Source organism: Syngnathoides biaculeatus, chromosome 9 (genome assembly GCF_019802595.1).
Source record: "Syngnathoides biaculeatus isolate LvHL_M chromosome 9, ASM1980259v1, whole genome shotgun sequence".
In the NCBI taxonomy this organism is placed as follows: Eukaryota; Metazoa; Chordata; class Actinopteri; order Syngnathiformes; family Syngnathidae; genus Syngnathoides; species Syngnathoides biaculeatus.
In genome coordinates this window covers 6,820,016-6,831,098 of record NC_084648.1, presented here as the reverse complement: position 1 = coordinate 6,831,098, position 11,083 = coordinate 6,820,016, and the positions used below count along the sequence as shown (strand labels likewise).

The 11,083-nt window shown below is 44.2% G+C and overlaps 1 protein-coding gene and 1 non-coding gene across 5 annotated transcripts in view; both read right to left on the bottom strand.

Moving 5' to 3' along the window:
* Nucleotides 1-248: 248 nt before the first annotated feature.
* On the bottom strand, nt 249-320 carry trnaq-cug (transfer RNA glutamine (anticodon CUG)). The gene has a single exon. It is a non-coding gene; the product is annotated as a tRNA-Gln (tRNA).
* A 5,238-nt stretch (nt 321-5,558) lies between these two features.
* The window catches only part of LOC133506125 (high affinity choline transporter 1-like), a 29,763-nt gene continuing 24,238 nt past the window's right edge, over nt 5,559-11,083 (bottom strand). For all 4 annotated transcript variants that reach the window (XM_061829926.1, XM_061829924.1, XM_061829927.1 and 1 more), the window contains 4 exons: nt 10,681-10,824; nt 10,337-10,490; nt 10,015-10,232; nt 5,559-8,387 (listed from right to left, as the gene is read on the bottom strand). In XM_061829926.1, coding sequence (XP_061685910.1) covers nt 7,848-8,387; nt 10,015-10,232; nt 10,337-10,490; nt 10,681-10,824 — 1,056 coding nt within the window. In that variant the 3' untranslated portion in view covers nt 5,559-7,847. The remainder of the gene's footprint in view (nt 8,388-10,014; nt 10,233-10,336; nt 10,491-10,680; nt 10,825-11,083) is intronic.

Below are 11,083 nucleotides of genomic sequence, written 5' to 3'. Positions count from 1 at the left end.
ACCATATGCAATGCATTGGGTCGGTCGTGTAAAAATATAAAAGCACCTTTGCCAGATTGCTCCTGCAATATTAAAAGCATCTGAATGTTGCAAATGTAATGGAAAGGATTTTTCTTTTAATTCAGGGCCAGGTACCAACTCCCTTGATTTGAAACGTGCTTGTTAACGTGTCTTATTTAGTGGATGAACGGGGCGTAAATGAAAACTGAAAAAGGGAATCGTGCTGGGAGAGGTGAAAGGAAAAGGTCAGGTTCCACCGAGATTTGAACTCGGATCGCTGGATTCAGAGTCCAGAGTGCTAACCATTACACCATGGAACCTCGGCTGGCCGACCCCACGGTAAAGTTTCGTTTTCAAAGTCTTCAGAGGCGGTCCCCGTCTCATTATTCGTTAAACAAAAATCATACAAAAAAAAAAAAAACAACAACATGCTCGGAAACGTTTTGTACAAAGTGACAAAATCTGCGTCACCACGAAGTAAACCAGGATTTTGTGTGTCTGTGCTCAAATATGGATAAGTTTTACAATTGATTGATACTGTGGGTTTGTCTAAATGGACGATTGTGTCACCAGCGGTATATGCCGACGTTGCGCATGACATAATTGTCAAGTTCTGAGAACTGGTTGAAAAAATAGAACATACAAATGTTCTGTGTCATTACAGTCCGAAGTAAAGAGAAAGGCATTCAGCTGCCTTCACCTAACACTCCCTGTGAATGTCATTTTGACCGATGATAACGCGAGTACAACCACAATTTGAATCCCATTTCATAGCACTTATTTTGGCAATATTTCTTTCTTTCTAACAACAGTTTTTTTGTTTTATGTTTTCCTGCACAGAGGCAGACTTGCCCCCAACTTCAACCCCCACCCCCCTGCGCATGCATACTCACACTCACATGCAGACGCGTGGCTCGGTGAATGGAAAAGTACTGGACAAAGCAGCACGAGGGGTTCGTGTTCATGTACTATCGCAAACCAGTGGCAGCCCCCCTCGTGTCTCTGCACGGACAGAACCGACAACAACCCTTGAGGAGTCCCTCGAGAACAAATTCAATTTCACAACCTGTTATAGTTTAGCAAAGCCACGTGCAAAGTGGCTTTTCAACAACCGACCAGATGTCAGGGTCCACGCAGCTTGACTGTTGTAGAGTTCGGTACCTTGCTCAGGGGCACCTCCGCAGCTGTTTTTTTTTTTTTTGTTGTTGTTTGTTTGTTTTGTTTCTCATGCATCGTTTCTTTGTAGAAACTGAACTTGACGCTCTGGTTCCAAAGTGTTTGCAGACAACTGCTCCCACCGGTGGTCCCAAGATAGAGGAGATATTAAATGTCCTGTATTTTGGTTATTAAGACCTCCATATAAAGTGACTCTAACATAGAACCAAGAATAACATCTCGGTTTTGTGGTCCGATTGTCAAGAAAAGGCCTCTCCGGCAGCTACATCTGTTGGACCCAGTTTTGGATCTGCTTTGTCCATATTTGGCTAATACTGACCCACTTTTGCTCTGATTGGTTGATTGAGAGCACATGTGCATGCTACGTTGACAGCGCTGGCTCAGCGGGGGGGAAAAAATGTAGTGCATATGCCGGAGCAATAACTTTATATGGCTAAATGCAGTGCTACTGCACATCGACAGTAGCCAGTGGCATTGTAAGATCTCGGAGAAAGTGGAGTACTCAATGGTAAGTGACTTTATGGGGCAATGAAAAACAAATCCCGGCAGTCTGTTTGAATGTCAAACTAGCGGCCAATGGCATGTTCCCAAAACCAACAGGAACAGGAAGTGGGACAGACACACGGCACAAAAGAACACGTTAGAAAATATTTAAAGGTGAAACAGTCCATGTTTGTGGTCACCAATGCTCTGCTTCAACATGCTATGATATGCTGCTATGCCATTTTGGTCTATGGTGGTGTTTCCCCGATACAGGAAATTGAGTAATTTTTTCCATAAACAGTGTAAAAACGGGTGGATGTTCAAATTAATATCAACGCTCGGTCTGGTCTAAATGTGTTTCAAAGGATTTGGTGCTGATAGACAAAGATACCGCACCTGGGGTTGTGTCCTCTGCGTGAAGGCCTTGGCGGGACTCGGATGTCAGGTCTCAAGTGACAGCGAGCGGGTGACATTCCAGATCAACCGCTCGAGATTAGCGGGCCCGACTACGTCATCGGGAGGGCGCGTTCGAATCGGACAAATGATAACGCCGAGGGTGCTAAAGTTGTCTAGATTTGCAATGAACTTTGCTGGCAGAGAATGAAATGAAGATAAGAAATCGAATGGTGACTATCTTCTTCTTTTCCTTTCGGCTTGTCCCGTTAGGGGTCGCCACAGTGTGCCATCTTTTTCCATCCAAGCCTATCTCGTGCATCTTCTTCTCTAACACCCACAGTCCTCATGTCCTCCCTCACCACATCCATCCACCTTTTCTTTTGGTCTTCCTCTTGCTCTTTTGCATGGCAGCTCCATCCTCAGCACCTTTCTACCAATACCCTCACTCTCTCGCCTATGGACATGTCCAAACCATCAAAGTCTGGTCTCTCGAACCTCGTCAAAAAACATCCAACTTTGGCTGTCCCCCTAATGAGCTCATTTCTAATCCTATCCAACCTGGTCACTCCGAGCGAGAACCTCAACATCTTCATTTCTGCCACCTCCAGTTCTGCTTCCTGTTGTTTCTTCAGTGCCACCGTCTCTAATCCGTACATCATGGCCAGCCTCACAAATGTTTTATAAGCTTTGCCCTTCATCCTAGCAGAGACTCTTCTGTCACATAACACACCAGACACCTTCCGCCAGCTGTTCCAACCCGCTTGGACCCGTTTCTTCACTTCCTTACCACACTCGATCAAACAGTAACTATAAAGCTTCGATATCGCTTGTTCTCATGAGGGCAACCCAGAGCCGACCCCAACCCAACTTTTTCCGAGAACTCGTGTGGGCTCTGGACTGGTTCCCAGTCACTCGCAAGACACGTACAAACAAACAAGACTCTTTGTAAATATTCTCACTCATCCAAGTCGTTTCATTTTCAGGGCGTCGCGATGCATTTTGAAGGAGATGTGATGGAGTTCAACAAATTAGCCGAAGTCATTGGAGACTTATGCAATATTTAGAAAAGATCCTCCACCTTCCAACGTCTTTCCAGACATCTGTTTCATGTTTCAAGAGCCTCTTACATGACTCATACAGTACTTTGCAGGGCTTTCTAAAATGCAAACGGTACACTCGCGTCGTCCCACTCTCCCCAAAACCGCACGTTGTAGGCTAATTGAAGAATCTAAATTGTCCAAAAGTATAAACGTGAGCCCGAATGGCGGCGTGTCGATTGTCTGGCAACCAGTTCGCGGAGTCACTCAAAATAGCCCAAATCTGTGAGCTTTAAAGGCCATCCAAGAAAGAAGACATAGATATTGACGCTTTCCAGGGAATCGAGACGAGCCGACGCAAGCCGGGGGAGCAGCAGCAGCAGATGCTGTGAAACTTGAGATTGCGTCTCTTTATTTGGGCCGTTTGTTGATTGCATCCACTTGTTATAAATAGTCAGAAAGTAAAACAAGTAAGAAGCAGTTTTCTTTTCCGGTCAATCCTGCTCCTTGAAATCAGTGCTGAATCAAACAGCTGCTAAGCTTCTTTTATACTGCTTTTATGATTCGCTTTTTTTTTTTTTTTTTTTTAACCCAGTGAGATTATATGACATTTTAACATTCTCTGCCCTCTTCTCTCTCTACATGTGCTGGACTTTGCGGCGTTATCGTCTTCTGGATAATGTTTTGGACTGTGTAGAGCAGATAAAAATGGCATCTGAGCCAAAGAGGACAAGCACAGACCCGTCTTATCGGTCAGCCGCAGACTTTGCGTATCAAAAAAAATACAATAGAAATCGCTTGCCTTCGCTGTTTGTTCACCTCCGACTGCAAGTCATTTACAAACCGTAATTTCCGGCCAACAAGCCGGGACTTTTTTCACTGTGGTTTATGCAGTGATGGGGCTAATTTGTGCATTTTTTTATAACGCCCGTAAGGGGGCACTCCAGTGGAAAAGATAAGAATGAGACCGGTGGAATATATGTGCCAAGGAAGTGATTTTTACCAGCCCTGTTAGTGCAGCCTTAGCGCCGAGCTAGGATGTTGCTGCTGTGTTACTGGCGTGTCTGAGTGATCTTTACTGGTAAGGTTTATTTTAACCGGCCCTGTTAGCGTTAACGCTAGCGCAGCGTTAGCGCTATCTTTAGTGCGGCATTATCGCTTGCGTTAAAACTCTTTCTGTATAACATCTTTCTTTGTAAATATCTCGTGTTTGAATGTCGGTTTCAATGTGGGCACTTGCGTTTTTTACACAGCTGCGGCGTACGCATGTACCAAATGGTATTTCCTTTACAAATGTACTCGGTGAGGCTTGTAACAAGGTGCGCTCTTGTAGGCCCGGAATTACGGTACTTCAGAAGTGATAGAACAAAAGAAAAATCCATCCATCCATTTTCTTAGCCGCTTATCCTCACGAGGGTCGCGGGGAGTACTGGCGCCTATCCCAGCTGTCAACAGGCAGGAGGCGGGGTACACCCTGAACTGGTTGCCAGCCAATCGCAGAGCACATAGAGACAAACAGCCGCACTCACAATCACACCTAGGGGCAATTTAGAGTGTCCAATTAATGTTGCATGTTTTTGGGATGTGGGAGGAAACCGGAGTGCCCGGAGAAAACCCACACAAGCACAGGGAGAACATGCAAACTCCACACAGGCGGGGTCGGGATCGAACACTGGACTTCAGAACTTTACAGCTGTTTTTTTTTTTAAACCGGCCCTGTTAGTGCGGTACTAGTGTTAGCGTGGGATTGGCATTAGCATTAGCGTGGCGCTAGCGTTAGCACGGCGCTACCATTAGCGTTAGCGCGGCGGCACTAGCGATAAACTCTCTATGTACCATCTTTCTTTGTAAATATCTCATGTTTCATGGTGAGTTTCAATGTGGGCACTCGCGGCTTTTACGCAGCTGCAGCGTATGTATGTACCAAATGGTATTTCCTTTACAAATGTACAGGGTGAGGCTTACAACCAGGTGCGCTCTGTAGCCCGGGTATTACGGTTAAAAAGTGCCCAAAGCACTGCGACATTTCATCGCTGGTTGAAAAGTTAAACGTCAGAGGGTTTACGTTGTTTTAAAAGAATCCAAAATGGGGATTAGCGGAAGTTTCACAGACATGATCTCGTTTTAACAAGTCAGGCACTTAATCCTCACTTGCTTCGGCAGTATTTAGTTAACACTTCTGTCCAGCAACATTTTTGGATCCGTACAAATAGACATTCTCCTCGCAAGTCTCCATATTGAACTCAAACAACAACATCCGGAAACTTGTTGTGCAGGGTCCAAGAGTGACCGTCAGGGAGGAGGGTGTACAGATTGAGATTTTTCACAACTTGGGATATGTTTTCACATCCCCTATTTTATTTTTACCATTCATCTGATTTTTTTTCAAATATATTTTTACAACTCACAAAGAAATTTCCCTGCAGTCGTGACAAAGAAAGCAAAGGAGCTAGCAGTCGTTTTTTTTAAATCGGCTTTTATTCTGACAGAAGCTCACCCCATGGGGATTTACATTATTCGATTACAAAGTAGGACCTTGCCAAGCGGCAAGAGAGAACAGCCTTCACCAAAGTTCAGTAAACATACTGACAACTGACATGCATAATAGTATAAAACCACATACAGACAAGGAGGGAGAACTAAAACAGAGCTTGCTGTTTATTCAAAAACTAAAAACCAGTTAAAGGTGTCAACGGGTGACCTTTGGAAAACTCAAAACGTCGGAAATAGAATATGACTGCCCTAAAAATGACCAAATAAATGCAAAATGCCACACATGTACTCCACAATTAAGGCATATTCTTCCCTCAGTAGGGACGGCTGGCTGAATATCGGAAGTTGCATGTAGTGCGTTGGCAGCAGTGTTCATCGTGATGGCCGCAACGACGTGTGACGCCGTAACGCTGCTGCTGAAAAGTGCAGGCCAATCATAAAAGGCCAAATCTCAACATAAAGTGATAACAGGTCTACATTCATTTTTTTTTTCCCATTAAAATCGAGGATGAATTTTTACGGAGACAATTGTTCACTTGAGATATAAATACACATTTGTGTTGTTCCTCTAAAACTAACAACGCATGGCAATCCACCTTGATATAAAAATAAGTCAATGTACAAATTGTGATTAGGCTGTACAAGTGTATAATACATTTAGAACTCACATCTATTAAAAAAAAAAAAAAGATGCATGCAACGAGTTCTGCTTTGATTCTACAAGTATTTGGAAAATAGATTTTGAGCATCTGTTAATTTGTTTGAAATGACTTTCAGTCTTGTGCTGAGCTCTTGAGCTACGACACGAGCAATTCACCCCGTTTTGCGGTATCGATTGAATCAACGCCAACAGGTGAAGGGAGACCAGTGTCCAGTGATATTTCAATAAATGCTTCTTTAGATTGTCCTCGTTGGAGGCGCAGAACAATACAGTGATGAAACCAAGTGAAGGCTCATCATCATTCTCTCCTTAAAAGATATCAAAACAATGTTTCAATAGTGTTTCTGCACACTTGGATGCAGGTTGCGTGTGTTAGCATTTGCTTACATTGCACTGCCAGCAATGTGACCGAGAGCAGTCAGGCAGGGTGGGACAACCTGGTTTGGGATTTGGGTGGGGGGGTTTCTCTCATTATCACAGCTTTGAAAAATAATACAACGGGAGGTTTCCAACCGGCTCGGCTTTGTTGACAGTGCTTCAGCTTGAGAATGACGTTTTTCACATTATAGACGCGTTCACATAACTGGTGATGCTTTCATTGCGTAGACTGTCAAAGAACAGTCTAGTCAAGTTTAATTCATTTTTTTCCTTTTTTTTTTTTTTTAATAAGGGTACCTTGCCGTTTTATGCTGACAAGGCTACAATGCAACATGTTGGAACAGCGAGGTTGTTGACAAGTTGTACAGTAAAGTACGAGTGTTTCTCCGGATGTGAGCCAGCGCCAGTATACATGAAAATCGTTTGGAGTGTGAATGCAAACAAAAGTGTCGGCAATACCACAAGAAATTGATTTAGTGATGAAGATTGCCTTTTTTTTTTTTGCAGTTCTATTTCTGGAGTGACAATTTGGACTGGTATATGTAACAAGAAGACCTGTAGAACCTGTAAAATTGCAATGTGGAACTATAAACCATTTATTTTTCAGTTGGACTGAATATACCTTTTTCTTGTGCAGACGGCCAAAAAAAAAGTGTTGCATGTGCACTTTATCAAGGGACATTTGAATTTTAAAAAAAGGAGCATGATAAAATATCTTTCTACAGATCTGTACAAATCCAAAATCCATGAAAAATAAAACAATTTCTAAATTCCAATACTTCTCTTTTCCAAATGGAAATGATTTTAAAAGGCTGCACTCGTGTCCATTTCAGAGATGTGTGATTTATCTGATAAGGCTCAGTTATTATTGGATGTTTTTAATAAAATCACATTCGATATGCTATACTGGTTAATGGGTACTATCATACACAAACTAAGATGACATTTTATACATTTTTTTTTTTTTTTTTTGGTTTTTGGTGTTGTTTTGTTTTGTTTTATTCGTTTTAGAAGGAAGCTGAAAATAAAGATGGGTGCCAGAGGACTCCAGGGACATCACGCCAATGTGGGTCTGTACAGTATGTGACGCAAATTCACCGATTCTGTCCAGATTCTCTTGACAGTGTGAAGCCCCTGTTGTTAATGGCCCTCTGCCAACTGCTGGCCCGGCAGACGAGCGCGTCCGCCTCCCGTCACGGCCCATCTTTTGCGTGCGAGGCCCCTCAGCAGCTGGTGGTGGTGGTGGTGTCCAGTAGCTGCTTGGATACGGAGAGCTCTTCGTTGTCTTCACGGGTCCTCTGTTCGGCGGGCTTGTTTTGCTTGGCTTTGACCTTGTACACATCCCACTTCTCAGGCAAAAGCCCTCTGTTGAAAATTTGGTCCGTCACCCACGAGACGAACACGATGGTGGCCAGCGAGCCGAACATGATGACTGTGCGGAAGGGGAAGAACTGAGTGAGCTTGCCCTCGGCGTTCAGCCGGCAGTTGGGAAAGTGGATGATGGGCGGCAGGCTGACGAGCGGCTCCCCGCTCAGGATTCTCAACGTGATTCCCATCAGGAAGCCAAAAGTGGCCCCGTAGCCGTTTGACTTCTTGAAGAAGAGGACGCAGACCAGCTGAGGGAACATGATGGTGTAGGACATGTCCACGCCCACGAGCCAGAACACCAGCACGCTGCTGTCCAAGAAGGTGAGGCCGGCGCCGGCCAACCCGACGACCACCACCGAGATACGGATCACCCACTGCATCTCACGGTCTGACGCCTGAGATCAGAGACAGAAACAGCGCTTCAAAATGTGTTTTTCAAGAAAACTGAAAATAAGACAAAACAGGCCTATAGCGACGTAGATTATTTTAATGTATCAACTTTTAATTTTTTAAACAGAATTTCAAATCTTTGAACGGCATTTCGATCTCTTCTGGAGATAAAACTGAAACAACCGAGCGGTTCATTTATGAAAATGTCTGATGTTTACAGGTCCAAATCAGGTGATGACACAGCTGATTTCTATCTCAAAATAACGACCCATTCATGGCTATTACTTAAAGGGGAAATCCACTGGTTTCGCATCCAATAGTTCATGTAATATGTCCCCTATTTTGACAATGTGATGTTAAATCCTCACTCGTTTAATGTTTTGAGAAGATTTTTTTATCGACAAGTCCGAATTTTCGGGGGTGCTGCCATTTTCACAAGACCTATGTGGACAGATGTGACGTGTAATGTGTCGTTCCAAACGCTCGATTACATGGGGACACCATTTATGCCCAGCACAGATTTCTCGGATTTATCCTCATGTGAAGAAATAGTAGTATCGGTTGATCGGGAAGACAGAGGAATACTTTCATACAGATTTGAAACTATGGCTGTAATTAATGTTGAATGTTCGAGTGGTTCTTCGGAGTGTGACTACTCGGAGGTCCACGCGCGACTTAAGTGCGTAAACAAAGGCCCCCGGGAGCTCCGGCCCGCCAGCCGCGGATGGTTCTACAGACGGGAATGATGCGGAGCCTGACGAGCAAGCTCCGGCGGCGGAGGCCTTTAGCCTCGCTTCGGCGTCCGGGGCTAACGGCCTGCGCCACCTGGAGGCTCGGCTCGCAGCTGCGGCATAAATGCTGTCCCCTGTAATCAAGTCTTTGTTGCGGCACAGTACACGTCACATCCGCGCACGTGGGTCATGTGACTCGCAAAAATGGCAGCGCCCCTGAAAATTCGTAATTGTCGATAAAAATCTTCTCAAAACACTATGAAATGAGAGAGGATTTAACATCACATTGTCAAAATAGGGGACATATTACATGACCGATTGGAGCCACTGTTCAAGCAAACCAGTCAAATTCCCCTTTAATATAATTATTTCCTTTCATATACATAGTTCCATACCAACCATAACGTTACGTATAGTTGCAGTTTTCTTTGATGCACTTCAAGGTACTAGCTAAAATGTTGCCTTTATTAGGCTAATAATACTCACTTTCAGTGTAATTTGCAGTAGTGTATAACAGAAACATCTCATACTGAGTGTTGTTTCTAATACTTTATTATCTTAGTTGCATACAGAGCGTTAACAGCTCTTTGTATATACAACTAAAACCACAATAATGAAGATGTAGTTTTAAATTACCGTTCTCTACCAAGGTCAATCAAAAGTGAACATTATTATCTGTATAAAAGCAATGTTCTGTCTGGGTCACATGAAGATAAAAACTTTACTTGTAGGATACATAGCAATATAATGTGTTTCAAATACAACTACAGTTACTCAAAAACACATGTACTATTTACACACAAGTGCATGATGGGTTTGTTCATAATACTCCAGCAACCGCATCTGTTTAAAAAAAAATAATAATAAAAAAAAAAAAAGCACACATCTGTGATATCCTCACCTGCTTCCGGATTATGTTCTTGTAGATATTGGACGAGAACAACGACGCGGAAGACAGCAGGGCCGAGTCCATGGAGGACATGACAGCGGCAGCTACGGCTCCGATCCCGATGATCGACACGTAGGTGGGTGTGAGGAACTGCAGGGCGATCGGGAGGATAGAACCTGCTTCGCCGCGCTCATATGGAGTCGGCAGTCCGTAGAGCGTCGAGTTCCAATCTGGGGAACGGTTCGATGAAGAGATAACGTCGGGAATGAGGAAGAGTTACAAATGGAAAATTCTTAAAGGCTCCTGCAATGACCGCAAGTGTGTTTTGGTGTACCAGTAGATGCAGCCACAGCTCCCACGAGGATCGAAGGGATACCCAGCACCAGGCAGAAGGCCGAGGAGGCAAAGCAGGTCATTTGAGCCTGGGTGTAAGATGAGGCTGCCAGGATCCTCTGGTAGAACGCTTGGTAGGCCAGACCACCGAGAGCCTGTCACAGTGAATAATACAGAATACAATATTTCCGCTGCCATACGTCTAATGAACCCTGGGAATTCACAGCTGGCATCAATTTCATTCGAAAGCTCCTTTTGAGGCGAGAGTCATAAAAGCCAGCATATTGCGTGTCATGAGCTATTTTCACTGTCCGGTGTGTATTTATATAGTCGTCCGTGACTCACCAGGAGCATGAAGTCGTCAAACCACTTGCCGGCTTCGTCCAGGCTCACCGTGCCAACCCAGGGAGCCTGGTAGGACTGGTTGTAGGCCGTCAGCGAAATGTCCAAGGAGTGAGGGTTGGTCAACAGGAAGGGGACACACACCCACTGTGTGCACAAACACAAAACTAAGCTGATCTGATTATGCTCTTAGCGGAGGATGTTTGCAGTCTGTCTGGAAATTACACACAAGTCTCAGCCAAGGCGTGATCCGAATGCTACATCGTGTTTCGAGACGACTATCAAAGAATCGCGGAACTGGGAAACTCGTGTACGGCTGATAAATCCCAGAAGAAAAAAAAAAAAAAAACAACACACTTTCAATTCAACAACAACTCTGCAAAGCGCATCTGCTCATAACGATCAT